At 44.6% G+C, this 17,500-nt stretch overlaps 1 protein-coding gene across 1 annotated transcript in view; it reads left to right on the forward strand.

Annotated features, from left to right (window-relative positions):
- The window catches only part of LOC135536111 (neuronal acetylcholine receptor subunit non-alpha-3), a 35,538-nt gene that overhangs the window by 12,501 nt on the left and 5,537 nt on the right, over positions 1-17,500 (forward strand). Inside the window, exons 3-7 of the mRNA XM_064962504.1 lie at positions 1,235-1,279; positions 4,662-4,771; positions 7,138-7,269; positions 16,810-16,913; positions 17,469-17,500. The exon at positions 17,469-17,500 is cut by the window's right edge and continues 246 nt beyond it. Of these exons, the coding sequence (XP_064818576.1) occupies positions 1,235-1,279; positions 4,662-4,771; positions 7,138-7,269; positions 16,810-16,913; positions 17,469-17,500 (423 nt within the window). The remainder of the gene's footprint in view (positions 1-1,234; positions 1,280-4,661; positions 4,772-7,137; positions 7,270-16,809; positions 16,914-17,468) is intronic.

Below are 17,500 nucleotides of genomic sequence, written 5' to 3' on the forward strand. Positions count from 1 at the left end.
AAGAAAGGTCAGGGGGAGGAGGAGGACAGGAAGAGAGGTCAGGGGAAGGAGGAGGACAGGAAGAGAGGTCAGGGGAAGGAGGAGGACAGGAAGAGAGGTAAGGGGAAGGAGGAGGACAGGAAGAGAGGTAAAGGGACGGAGGAGGACAGGAAGAGAGGTAAAGGGATGGAGGAGGACAGGAAGAGAGGTAAGGAGGAGGACAGGAAGAGAGGTAAAAAGAAGGAGGAGGGGAAATGAGAGAAAGGTGGTTATTTTGACGGCAAGGGAAGATACAGGGAGGAGAGGAGGAGAGAGAGGAGAAGAGTGGAGCGAGGGTCATCCTAAAAGGATGCTCTCTTGCTCTCTTCTCTCTCCCGCTTTCCTCACTTCTCTCTCCCTCTTTCCTCTCTCTCTCTAATGGGACCATTGGGCCGAGAGGAGCTAGATAGCATCGATTATTTACACTAACCTCCACAGACACACACACGCACAGACAGACACAAACACACACACACACACACACAAGCACACACAAGCACGCGCGACCACACTCTCTCTCTAAATTGTTCTCTGTCCCTGTCTCTAACTCTAACATCACAAACACACAACTGTGTGAACCACATTTGTTCCTAGTCCTTGTGAGGCAGTCACACACTCCTCTCTCTCACCCTCTTGCTCTCTTTCTCTCTCTCTCTGTCTCTAATGGGACCATTGGGTAGAGAGGAGCTAGCATCGATTATTTACACTGACCTCCACAGACACACACACAAACGAGCACGCACGCACACACACACACACACACACACACACACACATGCACGCGCAACCACTCTCTCTCTCTAAATTGTTCTCTGTCCCTGTCTCTAACTCTAACATCACAAACACACAACTGTGTGAACCACATTTGTTCCTAGTCCTTGTGAGGCAGTCACACACTCCTCTCTCACATTCCTGTAATGACTACATACTGCCACCTTGTGGTCATTTAACCAAAATGCACCAATCTGCCTAAAACCCACCTTTGACCATTGATTCAGTCAGGTAGACAGACATTCTGTCCCACTGTCTTTCTGGGTCACAGAGAGACCATGACATCTGTGCCATGGATTTTCACTCCAGTCTAATTTGACCGGCATCCTTCCAAACTTCTTCAACTTCTAATCATGTATTCTGTCTTTCATCTAAAACTTTGCTTTTAGTCATGCAGACATTGTTCATAATGCATATTCCTTCTCTTCTCTTCTTGTTCTGACAGGATGAGAAGAATCAGCTGATGACTACTAATGTCTGGCTATGGCAGGTAAGGACTAATCAGCGGATGACTACTAATGTCTGGCTATGCCAGGTAAGGACCAATCAGCTGATGACTACTAATGTCTGGCAATGGCAGGTAAGGACCAATCAGCTGATGACTACTAATGTCTGGCTATGGCAGATAAGGACCAATCAGCAGATGACTACTAATGTCTGGCTATGGCAGGTAAGGACCAATCAGCTGATGACTACTAATGTCTGGCTATGGCAGGTAAGGACCAATCAGCTGATGACTACTAATGTCTGGCTATGCCAGGTAAGGACCAATCAGCTGATGACTACTAATGTCTGGCTATGGCAGGTAAGGACCAATCAGCTGATGACTACTAATGTCTGGCTATGGCAGGTAAGGACCAATCAGCTGATGACTACTAATGTCTGGCTATGCCAGGTAAGGACCAATCAGCTGATGACTACTAATGTCTGGCTATGGCAGGTAAGGACCAATCAGCTGATGACTACTAATGTCTGGCTATGGCAGGTAAGGACCAATCAGCTGATGACTACTAATGTCTGGCTATGGCAGGTAAGGACCAATCAGCTGATGACTACTAATGTCTGGCTATGCCAGGTAAGGACCAATCAGCTGATGACTACTAATGTCTGGCTATGCCAGGTAAGGACCAATCAGCTGATGACTACTAATGTCTGGCTATGCCAGGTAAGGACCAATCAGCTGATGACTACTAATGTCTGGCTATGGCAGGTGAGGACCAATCAGCTGATGACTACTAATGTCTGGCTATGACAGGTAAGGACCAATCAGCTGATGACTACTAATGTCTGGCTATGGCAGGTAAGGACCAATCAGCTGATGACTACTAATGTCTGGCTATGCCAGGTAAGGACCAATCAGCTGATGACTACTAATGTCTGGCTATGCCAGGTAAGGACCAATCAGCTGATGACTACCAATGTCTGGCTATGCCAGGTAAGGACCAATCAGCTGATGACTACTAATGTCTGGCTATGGCAGGTGAGGACCAATCAGCTGATGACTACTAATGTCTGGCTATGACAGGTAAGGACCAATCAGCTGATGCCTACTAATGTCTGGCTATGGCAGGTAAGGACCAATCAGCTGATGACTACTAATGTCTGGCTATGCCAGGTAAGGACCAATCAGCTGATGACTACTAATGTCTGGCTATGCCAGGTAAGGACCAATCAGCTGATGACTACTAATGTCTGGCTATGGCAGATAAGGACCAATCAGCAGATGACTACTAATGTCTGGCTATGGCAGGTAAGGACCAATCAGCTGATGACTACTAATGTCTGGCTATGGCAGGTAAGGACCAATCAGCTGATGACTACTAATGTCTGGCTATGCCAGGTAAGGACCAATCAGCTGATGACTACTAATGTCTGGCTATGGCAGGTAAGGACCAATCAGCTGATGACTACTAATGTCTGGCTATGCCAGGTAAGGACCAATCAGCTGATGACTACTAATGTCTGGCTATGGCAGGTAAGGACCAATCAGCTGGTGACTACTAATGTCTGGCTATGCCAGGTAAGGACCAATCAGCTGATGACTACTAATGTCTGGCTATGCCAGGTAAGGACCAATCAGCTTCATAGAGCATCACTTGTTTCTAGAAAACTTCAATATGGTGTTGTATTTATGTAGCAGTGTTATACCTTAGCAGTTCATGCCTGTATTGGTATTATTGTAATGGTATGTTATAATGTCATGTCATATTGTCATGTTATAATGTCATGTTATAATGTTATGTTGTAATGTCATGTTGTAATGTTATGTTATAATGTCGTGTTGTAATGTTATGTTGTAATGTTATGTTGTAATGTTATGTTGTAATGTTATGTTGTAAAAGTATGTTATATTGTCATGTTATAAAAGTATGCTATAATGTTATGTTATAATGTTATGTTATATTGTTATGTTATAATGTTATGTTATAATGTTATATTGTCATGTTATAATGTAATGTTATATTATCATGTTATATTGTTATGTTATAATGTTATGTTATATTGTTATGTTATAATGTTATGTTATATTGCCATGTTATATTGTTATGTTATGTTATAATGTTATGTTATAATGTTATTTTGTAATGTTATGTTGTAATGTTATGTTGTAAAAGTATGTTATATTGTTATGTTATAAAAGAATGCTATATTGTTACGTTATATTGTCATGTTATAATGTTATGTTATAATGTTATGTTATAATGTCATGTTATAAAAGTATGTTATAATGTTATGGTATATTGTTACGTTATATTGTCATGTTATAATGTTATGTTATAATGTTATGGTATATTGTTATGTTATAATGTTATGTTATATTGCCATGTTATATTGTTATGTTATGTTATAATGTTATGTTATAATGTTATTTTGTAATGTTATGTTATATTGTTATGTTATAATGTTATGTTATATTGCCATGTTATATTGTTATGTTATGTTATAATGTTATGTTATAATGTTATTTTGTAATGTTATGTTGTAATGTTATGTTGTAAAAGTATGTTATATTGTTATGTTATAAAAGAATGCTATATTGTTACGTTATATTGTCATGTTATAATGTTATGTTATAATGTTATGTTATAATGTCATGTTATAAAAGTATGTTATAATGTTATGGTATATTGTTACGTTATATTGTCATGTTATAATGTTATGTTATAATGTTATGGTATATTGTTATGTTATAATGTTATGGTATATTGTTATGTTATAATTTAATTGTATATTGTTATGTTATAATGCTATGGTATATTGTTCTGTTATAATGTAATGGTATATTGTTATGTTATAATTTAATTGTATATTGTTATGTTATAATGTTATTTTATATTTTTATAATGTTATTTTATATTGTTATTTTATAATGTAATGGTATATTGTTATGTTGTAATGTAATGGTATATTGTTATGTTATAATGTAATGATATACAGCAGGGTAGCCTAGTGGTTAGTGCGTTGGACTCGTAACCAAAAGGTTAAGGTTCAAATCCCCGAGCTGACAAGGTACAAATCTGGCGTTCTGCCCCTGAACACTGTTCCTAGGCCGTCATTGAAAATAAGAATTTGTTCTTAACTGACTCGCCTAGTTAAATAAAGGTAAAAAAAAATTATTTAGTTATGTTATGTTATATTGTTATGTTACAATGTCATGTTATTTTATAATGTTACGTTGTAATGTAATGGTATATTGTTCTGTTATAATGTCATGGTATATTGTAATGTTATGTTATAATTTGTAAGTCGCTCTGGATAAGAGCGTCTGCTAAATGACTTAAATGTAAATGTAATGTAATGTTACTTTATAATGCTACATTGTAATGTAATGTTCTATGTTCTGGTGTAATGTAATGTTCTATGTTCTGTAGGAGTGGGTGGATGTGAAGCTCCAGTGGAACCCTGATGAGTATGGAGGAATCACCTCTATCAGAGTTCCCTCTGAAACAATATGGCTGCCAGACATCGTCCTCTATGAGAAGTGAGTCCGCACTACTTCCTGCTTCATATGGGCTCAGCTCTGTGTTTTCAGACTTTCTTTGATACTTTATTGTCCCTGAAAAATCAATGAATGCTTTCTTAGAACCTGCTTTACAGTTTAGATACTTGTAAGACAACTCTTCACTCTGATAACATAGTGTATAACATAGTACTTCTGATGACTTTTCTTCCTCCTCACTTCATTAATCTTAGCAGGGTTAGCATGGAGGTCTATTATAATCATTCATGATAGCAGTGTTAGCATGGAGGTCTATTATAATAATTTATGTTAGCAGTGTTAGCATGGAGGTCTATTATAATAATTTATGTTAGCAGTGTTAGCATGGAGGTCTATTATAATAATTTATGTTAGCAGTGTTAGCATGGAGGTCTATTATAATCATTTATGTTAGCAGGGTTAGCATGAAGGTCTATTGTAATCATTCATGTTAGCAGGGTTAGCATGGAGGTATATTATAATAATTAATGTTAGCAGGGTTAGCATGGAGGTATATTATAATAATTAATGTTAGCAGGGTTAGCATGGAGGTCTATTATAATAATTTATGTTAGCAGTGTTAGCATGGAGGTCTATTTTAAGCATTCATGTTAGCAGGGTTAGCATGGAGGTCTATTATAAGCATTCATGTTAGCAGGGTTAGCATGGAGGTCTATTATAAGCATTCATGTTAGCAGGGTTAGCATGGAGGTCTATTATAATAATTTATGTTAGCAGTGTTAGCATGGAGGTCTATTATAATCATTTATGTTAGCAGTGTTAGCATGGAGGTCTATTATAATCATTCATGTTAGCAGGGTTAGCATGGAGGTCTATTATAATCATTCATGTTAGCAGGGTTAGCATGGAGGTCTATTATAATCATTCATGTTAGCAGGGTTAGCATGGAGGTCTATTATAATCATTCATGTTAGCAGGGTTAGCATGGAGGTCTATTATAATCATTCATGTTAGCAGGGTTAGCATGGAGGTCTATTATAAGCATTCATGTTAGCAGGATTAGCATGGAGGTCTATTATAAGCATTCATGTTAGCAGGGTTAGCATGGAGGTCTATTATAATCATTAATGTTAGCAGGGTTAGCATGGAGGTCTATTATAATCATTCATGTTAGCAGGGTTAGCATGGAGGTCTATTATAATCATTCATGTTAGCAGGGTTAGCATGGAGGTCTATTGTAATCATTCATGTTAGCAGGGTTAGCATGGAGGTCTATTATAATCATTCATGTTAGCAGGGTTAGCATGGAGGTCTATTATAATCATTCATGTTAGCAGGGTTAGCATGGAGGTCTATTATAATCATTCATGTTAGCAGGGTTAGCATGGAGGTCTATTGTAATCATTCATGTTAGCAGGGTTAGCATGGAGGTCTATTATAATCATTCATGTTAGCAGGGTTAGCATGGAGGTCTATTGTAATCATTCGTGTTAGCAGGGTTAGCATGGAGATCTATTATAATCATTCGTGTTAGCAGGGTTAGCATGGAGGTCTATTATAAGCATTCATGTTAGCAGGGTTAGCATGGAGGTCTATTATAATCATTCATGTTAGCAGGGTTAGCATGGAGGTCTATTATAATCATTCATGTTAGCAGGGTTAGCATGGAGGTCTATTATAATCATTCATGTTAGCAGGGTTAGCATGGAGGTCTATTATAATCATTCATGTTAGCAGGGTTAGCATGGAGGTCTATTATAATCATTCATGTTAGCAGGGTTAGCATGGAGGTCTATTGTAATCATTCGTGTTAGCAGGGTTAGCATGGAGGTCTATTATAATCATTCGTGTTAGCAGGGTTAGCATGGAGGTCTATTATAAGCATTCATGTTAGCAGGGTTAGCATGGAGGTCTATTATAATCATTCATGTTAGCAGGGTTAGCATGGAGGTCTATTATAATCATTCATGTTAGCAGGGTTAGCATGGAGGTCTATTATAATCATTCATGTTAGCAGGGTTAGCATGGAGGTCTATTATAATCATTCATGTTAGCAGGGTTAGCATGGAGGTCTATTATAATCATTCATGTTAGCAGGGTTAGCATGGAGGTCTATTATAAGCATTAATGTTAGCAGGGTTAGCATGGAGGTCTATTGTAATCTAGTATCGTTTTAGGACAACCAGCGCGACCACGCAGCATCCTGAAAGGTTCTGCTGGTTCTTTTCAACAGCCTCATCGTCTCTTGTTGTGTGTTTAAAATGTGTCTATCACAACTCTCCAACTAACTTCCCCTCCTTCCCTCCCTTCCTTCCTCCCTCCCTTCCCTCCCATCCCTATCCTCACCCCTCCCTCCCTATCCCCCTTACTCACTCCTCACTCACTCACTCACTCACTCCCCCCCCCAGTGCTGACGGGCGTTTCGAGGGCTCTCTGATGACCAAAGCCATCGTGAGGTCAGATGGGACAATCAGGTGGACCCCTCCGGCCAGCTACAAGTCTTCATGCACCATGGACGTCACCTTCTTTCCCTTCGACAGGTGGGACTGACCGCTGGACACACACACACGAACGCTCACACGCACACAACATACACACATGAACAAACACAAGCTCACGCACACATAAACACTAACATGGAAGGACATACACACAGACACACACACACACACACTAATCAACCAAACAATCCATCAGTCCTACCTGTCGGACGGGAAGAAGGTGACATCCATGATTATCTCTGTTTTACTATATCACTTTATCCATAATTATCTCTGTTTTACCATTTCACTTTATCCATGATTATCTCTGTTTTACCATATCACTTTATCCATGATTATCTCTGTTTTACTATATCACTTTATCCATGATTATCTCTGTTTTACCATATCACTTTATCCATGATTATCTCTGTTTTACCATATCACTTTATCCATGATTATCTCTGTTTTACCATATCACTTTATCCATGATTATCTCTGTTTTACCATATCACTTTATCCATGATTATCTCTGTTTTACCATATCACTTTATCCATGATTATCTCTGTTTTACCATATCACTTTATCCATGATTATCTCTGTTTTACCATATCACTTTATCCATGGTTATCTCTGTTTTACTATATCACTTTATTCATGATTATCTCTGTTTTACTATATCACTTTATCCATGATTATCTCTGTTTTACATATCACTTTATCCATGGTTATCTCTGTTTTACTATATCACTTTATCCATGATTATCTCTGTTTTACTATATCACTTTATTCATGATTATCTCTGTTTTACCAAATCACTTTATCCATGATTCTCTGTTTTACTATATCACTTTATCCATGATTATCTCTGTTTTACTATATCACTTTATCCATGATTATCTCTGTTTTACCATATCACTTTATTCATGATTATCTCTGTTTTACTATATCACTTTATTCATGATTATCTCTGTTTTACTATATCACTTTATCCATGATTATCTCTGTTTTACCATATCACTTTATCACTATCATTTATAAGATTTGTTGTGTCACTTCTTCTCCTTTATCACTCACTCTCCCCTTCCCTTTGGTTGGCTGGTTGATTGGTTGATTGATTGGTTGATGATTGGTTGATTGGTTAATTGGTAGATTTGTCAATTGGTTGATTTGTTGATTGGTTGGCTGATTGGTTGATTGAGATGTGACTGGTGTATATTTTTTTTGTTAAAAAACAAGATATATAACTTCTTTGTTACTTTACAATATAAATACTTTAATATAAAGTCAATTTAAAAAGACAGACAGAACTGCAGTCCCCACAGACAGAATGGTTTCCCCTCCCCAACACAGACAGAATGGTTTCCCCTCCCCAACACAGACAGAACTGCAGTCACCACAGACAGAATGTTTTCCCCTCCCCAACACAGACAGAATGGTTTCCCCTCCCCAACACAGACAGAATGTTTTCCCCTCCCCAACACAGACAGAATGTTTTCCCCTCCCCAACACAGACAGAATGGTTTCCCCTCCCCAACACAGACAGAATGTTTTCCCCTCCCCACCACAGACAGAACTGCAGTCACCACAGACAGAATGGTTTCCCCTCCCCAACACAGACAGAATGGTTTCCCCTCCCCAACACAGACAGAATGGTTTCCCCTCCCCAACACAGACAGAATGGTTTCCCCTCCCCAATACAGACAGAATGTTTTCCCCTCCCCACCACAGACAGAATGGTTTCCCCTCCCCAACACAGACAGAATGGTTTCCCCTCCCCAACACAGACAGAATGGTTTCCCCTCCCCACCACAGACAGAATGTTTTCCCCTCCCCAATACAGACAGAACTGCAGTCACCACAGACAGAATGTTTTCCCCTCCCCAACACAGACAGAACTGCAGTCACCACAGACAGAATGTTTTCCCCTCCCCAACACAGACAGAACTGCAGTCACCACAGACAGAATGTTTTCCCCTCCCCAATACAGACAGAATGGTTTCCCCTCCCCAACACAGACAGAATGGTTTCCCCTCCCCACCACAGACAGAATGTTTTCCCCTCCCCACCACAGACAGAATGTTTTCCCCTCCCCAACACAGACAGAACTGCAGTCACCACAGACAGAATGGTTTCCCCTCCCCAATACAGACAGAATGGTTTCCCCTCCCCAACACAGACAGAATGTTTTCCCCTCCCCAACACAGACAGAATGGTTTCCCCTCCCCAACACAGACAGAACTGCAGTCACCACAGACAGAATGGTTTCCCCTCCCCAATACAGACAGAATGGTTTCCCCTCCCCAACACAGACAGAATGTTTTCCCCTCCCCACCACAGACAGAATGGTTTCCCCTCCCCACCACAGACAGAATGGTTTCCCCTCCCCAACACAGACAGAATGTTTTCCCCTCCCCAACACAGACAGAATGTTTTCCCCTCCCCACCACAGACAGAACTGCAGTCACCACAGACAGAATGGTTTCCCCTCCCCAATACAGACAGAATGGTTTCCCCTCCCCAACACAGACAGAATGGTTTCCCCTCCCCACCACAGACAGAATGGTTTCCCCTCCCCAACACAGACAGAATGTTTTCCCCTCCCCAACACAGACAGAATGTTTTCCCCTCCCCAACACAGACAGAATGGTTTCCCCTCCCCAACACAGACAGAACTGCAGTCACCACAGACAGAATGGTTTCCCCTCCCCAATACAGACAGAATGGTTTCCCCTCCCCAACACAGACAGAATGGTTTCCCCTCCCCACCACAGACAGAATGGTTTCCCCTCCCCAATACAGACAGAATGGTTTCCCCTCCCCAACACAGACAGAATGGTTTCCCCTCCCCACCACAGACAGAATGGTTTCCCCTCCCCAACACAGACAGAATGTTTCCCCCTCCCCAACACAGACAGAATGTTTTCCCCTCCCCACCACAGACAGAATGGTTTCCCCTCCCCAACACAGACAGAATGTTTTCCCCTCCCCAACACAGACAGAATGGTTTCCCCTCCCCAACACAGACAGAATGTTTTCCCCTCCCCAACACAGACAGAATGGTTTCCCCTCCCCACCACAGACAGAATGTTTTCCCCTCCCCACCACAGACAGAATGTTTTCCCCTCCCCAACACAGACAGAATGGTTTCCCCTCCCCACCACAGACAGAATGTTTTCCCCTCCCCAACACAGACAGAATGGTTTCCCCTCCCCACCACAGACAGAATGTTTTCCCCTCCCCAACACAGACAGAATGGTTTCCCCTCCCCACCACAGACAGAATGTTTTCCCCTCCCCAACACAGACAGAATGGTTTCCCCTCCCCACCACAGACAGAACTGCAGTCACCACAGACAGAATGGTTTCCCCTCCCCACCACAGACAGAATGTTTTCCCCTCCCCAACACAGACAGAATGTTTTCCCCTCCCCAACACAGACAGAATGTTTTCCCCTCCCCACCACAGACAGAATGTTTTCCCCTCCCCACCACAGACAGAATGTTTTCCCCTCCCCACCACAGACAGAATGTTTTCCCCTCCCCAACACAGACAGAATGTTTTCCCCTCCCCACCACAGACAGAATGTTTTCCCCTCCCCACCACAGACAGAATGTTTTCCCCTCCCCAATACAGACAGAATGTTTTCCCCTCCCCACCACAGACAGAATGTTTTCCCCTCCCCACCACAGACAGAATGTTTTCCCCTCCCCACCACAGACAGAATGTTTTCCCCTCCCCAACACAGACAGAATGTTTTCCCCTCCCCAACACAGACATAATGTTTTCCCCTCCCCACCACAGACAGAATGTTTTCCCCTCCCCAACACAGACAGAATGTTTTCCCCTCCCCACCACAGACAGAATGTTTTCCCCTCCCCAATACAGACAGAATGTTTTCCCCTCCCCAACACAGACAGAATGTTTTCCCCTCCCCACCACAGACAGAATGTTTTCCCCTCCCCAATACAGACAGAATGGTTTCCCCTCCCCACCACAGACAGAATGTTTTCCCCTCCCCACCACAGACAGAACTGCAGTCACCACAGACAGAATGTTTTCTCCTCCCCACCACAGACAGAATGGTTTCCCCTCCCCACCACAGACAGAATGTTTTCCCCTCCCCACCACAGACAGAACTGCAGTCACCACAGACAGAATGTTTTCCCCTCCCCAACACAGACAGAATGTTTTCCCCTCCCCACCACAGACAGAATGTTTTCCCCTCCCCACCACAGACAGAATGTTTTCCCCTCCCCAACACAGACAGAATGTTTTCCCCTCCCCACCACAGACAGAATGTTTTCCCCTCCCCACCACAGACAGAATGTTTTCCCCTCCCCACCACAGACAGAATGTTTTCCCCTCCCCAACACAGACAGAATGTTTTCCCCTCCCCACCACAGACAGAATGTTTTCCCCTCCCCACCACAGACAGAATGTTTTCCCCTCCCCAATACAGACAGAATGTTTTCCCCTCCCCACCACAGACAGAATGTTTTCCCCTCCCCACCACAGACAGAATGTTTTCCCCTCCCCACCACAGACAGAATGTTTTCCCCTCCCCACCACAGACAGAACTGCAGTCACCACAGACAGAATGTTTTCCCTCCCCAACACAGACAGAATGTTTTCCCCTCCCCACCACAGACAGAATGTTTTCCCTCCCCAACACAGACAGAATGTTTTCCCCTCCCCACCACAGACAGAATGTTTTCCCCTCCCCAACACAGACAGAATGTTTTCCCCTCCCCACCACAGACAGAATGTTTTCCCCTCCCCACCACAGACAGAATGTTTTCCCCTCCCCACCACAGACAGAATGTTTTCCCCTCTCCACCACAGACAGAATGTTTTCCCCTCCCCACCACAGACAGAATGTTTTCCCCTCCCCACCACAGACAGAATGTTTTCCCTCCCCACCACAGACAGAACTGCAGTCACCACAGACAGAATGTTTTCCCCTCCCCAACACAGACAGAATGTTTTCCCCTCCCCACCACAGACAGTATGTTTTCCCCTCCCCACCACAGACAGAATGTTTTCCCCTCCCCACCACAGACAGAATGTTTTCCCCTCCCCACCACAGACAGAACTGCAGTCACCACAGACAGAATGTTTTCCCCTCCCCAACACAGACAGAATGTTTTCCCCTCCCCACCACAGACAGAATGTTTTCCCCTCCCCAACACAGACAGAATGTTTTCCCCTCCCCACCACAGACAGAATGTTTTCCCCTCCCCAACACAGACAGAATGTTTTCCCCTCCCCACCACAGACAGAATGTTTTCCCCTCCCCACCACAGACAGAATGTTTTCCCCTCCCCACCACAGACAGAATGTTTTCCCCTCCCCACCACAGACAGAATGTTTTCCCCTCCCCAACACAGACAGAATGTTTTCCCCTCCCCACCACAGACAGAATGTTTTCCCCTCCCCACCACAGACAGAATGTTTTCCCCTCCCCACCACAGACAGAATGTTTTCCCCTCCCCACCACAGACAGAACTGCAGTCACCACAGACAGAATGTTTTCCCCTCCCCACCACAGACAGAACTGCAGTCACCACAGACAGAATGTTTTCCCCTCCCCACCACAGACAGAATGTTTTCCCCTCCCCACCACAGACAGAATGTTTTCCCCTCCCCAACACAGACAGAATGTTTTCCCCTCCCCACCACAGACAGAATGTTTTCCCCTCCCCACCACAGACAGAACTGCAGTCACCACAGACAGAATGTTTTCCCCTCCCCAACACAGACAGAATGTTTTCCCCTCCCCACCACAGACAGAATGTTTTCCCCTCCCCAACACAGACAGAATGTTTTCCCCTCCCCACCACAGACAGAATGTTTTCCCCTCCCCAACACAGACAGAATGTTTTCCCCTCCCCACCACAGACAGAATGTTTTCCCCTCCCCACCACAGACAGAATGTTTTCCCCTCCCCAACACAGACACAACTGCAGTCACCACAGACAGAATGTTTTCCCCTCCCCAACACAGACAGAATGTTTTCCCCTCCCCACCACAGACAGAATGTTTTCCCCTCCCCACCACAGACAGAATGTTTTCCCCTCCCCAACACAGACAGAATGTTTTCCCCTCCCCAACACAGACAGAATGTTTTCCCCTCCCCACCACAGACAGAATGTTTTCCCCTCCCCAACACAGACAGAATGTTTTCCCCTCCCCAACACAGACAGAATGTTTTCCCCTCCCCAACACAGACAGAATGTTTTCCCCTCCCCACCACAGACAGAATGTTTTCCCCTCCCCACCACAGACAGAATGTTTTCCCCTCCCCAATACAGACAGAATGTTTTCCCCTCCCCAATACAGACAGAATGTTTTCCCCTCCCCACCACAGACAATGTTTTCCCCTCCCCACCACAGACAGAATGTTTTCCCCTCCCCACCACAGACAGAATGTTTTCCCCTCCCCACCACAGACAGAATGTTTTCCCCTCCCCAACACAGACAGAACTGCAGTCACCACAGACAGAATGTTTTCCCCTCCCCAACACAGACAGAATGTTTTCCCCTCCCCACCACAGACAGAATTTTTTCCCCTCCCCACCACAGACAGAATGTTTTCCCCTCCCCACCACAGACAGAACTGCAGTCACCACAGACAGAATGTTTTCCCCTCCCCACCACAGACAGAATGTTTTCCCCTCCCCACCACAGACAGAATGTTTTCCCCTCCCCAACACAGACAGAATGTTTTCCCCTCCCCACCACAGACAGAATGTTTTCCCCTCCCCACCACAGACAGAACTGCAGTCACCACAGACAGAATGTTTTCCCCTCCCCACCACAGACAGAATGTTTTCCCCTCCCCACCACAGACAGAATGTTTTCCCCTCCCCACCACAGTCAGAATGTTTTCCCCTCCCCAACACAGACAGAATGTTTTCCCCTCCCCACCACAGACAGAATGTTTTCCCCTCCCCAACACGGACAGAATGTTTTCCCCTCCCCAGTACAGACAGAATGTTTTCCCCTCCCCACCACAGACAGAATGTTTTCCCCTCCCCACCACAGACAGAATGTTTTCCCCTCCCCACCACAGTCAGAATGTTTTCCCTCCCCAACACAGACAGAATGTTTTCCCCTCCCCACCACAGACAGAACTGCAGTCACCACAGACAGAATGTTTTCCCCTCCCCAACACAGACAGAATGTTTTCCCCTCCCCACCACAGACAGAACTGCAGTCACCACAGACAGAATGTTTTCCCCTCCCCAACACAGACAGAATGTTTTCCCCTCCCCAACACAGACAGAATGGTTTCCCCTCCCCACCACAGACAGAATGTTTTCCCTCCCCAACACAGACAGAATGTTTTCCCCTCCCCACCACAGACAGAATGTTTTCCCCTCCCCAACACAGACAGAACTGCAGTCACCACAGACAGAATGTTTTCCCCTCCCCAACACAGACAGAACTGCAGTCACCACAGACAGAATCTTTTCCCCTCCCCAACACAGACAGAATGTTTTCCCCTCCCCAACACAGACAGAATGTTTTCCCCTCCCCACCACAGACAGAATGTTTTCCCCTCCCCACCACAGACAGAACTGCAGTCACCACAGACAGAATGTTTTCCCCTCCCCAACACAGACAGAATGTTTTCCCCTCCCCAACACAGACAGAATGTTTTCCCCTCCCCAACACAGACAGAATGTTTTCCCCTCCCCAACACAGACAGAATGTTTTCCCCTCCCCACCACAGACAGAATGTTTTCCCCTCCCCAACACAGACAGAACTGCAGTCACCACAGACAGAATGTTTTCCCCTCCCCAACACAGACAGAACTGCAGTCACCACAGACAGAATGTTTTCCCCTCCCCAACACAGACAGAATGTTTTCCCCTCCCCAACACAGACAGAATGTTTTCCCCTCCCCACCACAGACAGAATGTTTTCCCCTCCCCAACACAGACAGAATGTTTTCCCCTCCCCAACACAGACAGAACTGCAGTCACCACAGACAGAATGTTTTCCCCTCCCCAACACAGACAGAATGTTTTCCCCTCCCCAACACAGACAGAACTGCAGTCACCACAGACAGAATGTTTTCCCCTCCCCAACACAGACAGAATGTTTTCCCCTCCCCAACACAGACAGAATGTTTTCCCCTCCCCAATACAGACAGAATGTTTTCCCCTCCCCACCACAGACAGAATGTTTTCCCCTCCCCAACACAGACAGAACTGCAGTCACCACAGACAGAATGTTTTCCCCTCCCCAACACAGACAGAACTGCAGTCACCACAGACAGAATGTTTTCCCCTCCCCAATACAGACAGAATGTTTTCCCCTCCCCACCACAGACAGAATGTTTTCCCCTCCCCAACACAGACAGAACTGCAGTCACCACAGACAGAATGTTTTCCCCTCCCCACCACAGACAGAATGTTTTCCCCTCCCCACCACAGACAGAATGTTTTCCCCTCCCCACCACAGACAGAATGTTTTCCCCTCCCCAATACAGACAGAATGTTTTCCCCTCCCCAATACAGACAGAATGTTTTCCCCTCCCCACCACAGACAGAATGTTTTCCCCTCCCCACCACAGACAGAATGTTTTCCCCTCCCCAACACAGACAGAATGTTTTCCCCTCCCCACCACAGACAGAATGTTTTCCCCTCCCCACCACAGACAGAATGTTTTCCCCTCCCCAATACAGACAGAATGTTTTCCCCTCCCCACCACAGACAGAATGTTTTCCCCTCCCCACCACAGACAGAATGTTTTCCCCTCCCCACCACAGACAGAATGTTTTCCCCTCCCCACCACAGACAGAATGGTTTCCCCTCCCCAATACAGACAGAATGTTTTCCCCTCCCCAATACAGACAGAATGTTTTCCCCTCCCCAATACAGACAGAATGTTTTCCCCTCCCCAATACAGACAGAATGTTTTCCCCTCCCCAACACAGACAGAATGTTTTCCCCTCCCCAACACAGACAGAATGTTTTCCCCTCCCCAATACAGACAGAACTGCAGTCACCACAGACAGAATGTTTTCCCCTCCCCAATACAGACAGAATGTTTTCCCCTCCCCAATACAGACAGAATGTTTTCCCCTCCCCACCACAGACAGAATGTTTTCCCCTCCCCACCACAGACAGAATGTTTTCCCCTCCCCAACACAGACAGAATGTTTTCCCCTCCCCAATACAGACAGAACTGCAGTCACCACAGACAGAATGTTTTCCCCTCCCCAATACAGACAGAATGTTTTCCCCTCCCCAATACAGACAGAATGTTTTCCCCTCCCCACCACAGACAGAATGTTTTCCCCTCCCCACCACAGACAGAATGTTTTCCCCTCCCCAATACAGACAGAATGTTTTCCCCTCCCCAATACAGACAGAATGTTTTCCCCTCCCCAACACAGACAGAATGTTTTCCCCTCCCCAATACAGACAGAATGTTTTCCCCTCCCCAATACAGACAGAATGTTTTCCCCTCCCCAATACAGACAGAATGTTTTCCCCTCCCCAACACAGACAGAATGTTTTCCCCTCCCCAATACAGACAGAACTGCAGTCACCACAGACAGAATGTTTTCCCCTCCCCAACACAGACAGAACTGCTCCATGAAGTTTGGCTCGTGGACCTACGACGGCAACATGGTTGACCTGGTCCTTGTCGACCACTACGTCGACCGCAAGGACTTCTTCGACAACGGTGTGTAGGAAAAAAATACTCTTGAAGTAAAACGTCTTGCTACTCCAAAAGCTTCAGAAGTCAAGCAACAAGATACTTGTTCTAACTACAGTAATATCTCACGGGTAAACAGTGTATAGAAACATAAGGCGGTTTCATTACCAGTTAATACATGTTGGTTAAAGACACCATTTCTACAAGAAACAGCAGGTAACTAACCCGGTTTGTCAGTCTCTTCCCTCCACATTTGATGAAGACGTTAATCAGTATGACCATCTCTATTTTTTGTTTTAAAAATTTACCTTTATTTAACTAGGTAAGTCAGTTAAGAACAAATTCTTATTTTCAATGACGGCCTGTTCAGTTACTAGTCCAACGCTCTAACCACAAGGCTACCCTGCCACAATCATTTAATATGCTGAAGATAGTTTGGGGGAATGTTGCAACCTTTCGGTTACTAGTCCAACACTCTAACCACTAGGCTACCCTGCCATCCCAAATGTCCAATGTGAATGTGGTCCCATTATCCAACAACATTAAAGATAACATGCAATCACTGATCCAATTCCCGTACAGGTGAATGGGAGATCCTCAACGCCACCGGCGCC

The sequence above is a fragment of the Oncorhynchus masou genome, unplaced genomic scaffold (assembly GCF_036934945.1).
Source record: "Oncorhynchus masou masou isolate Uvic2021 unplaced genomic scaffold, UVic_Omas_1.1 unplaced_scaffold_558, whole genome shotgun sequence".
Lineage (NCBI taxonomy): Eukaryota > Metazoa > Chordata > Actinopteri > Salmoniformes > Salmonidae > Oncorhynchus > Oncorhynchus masou.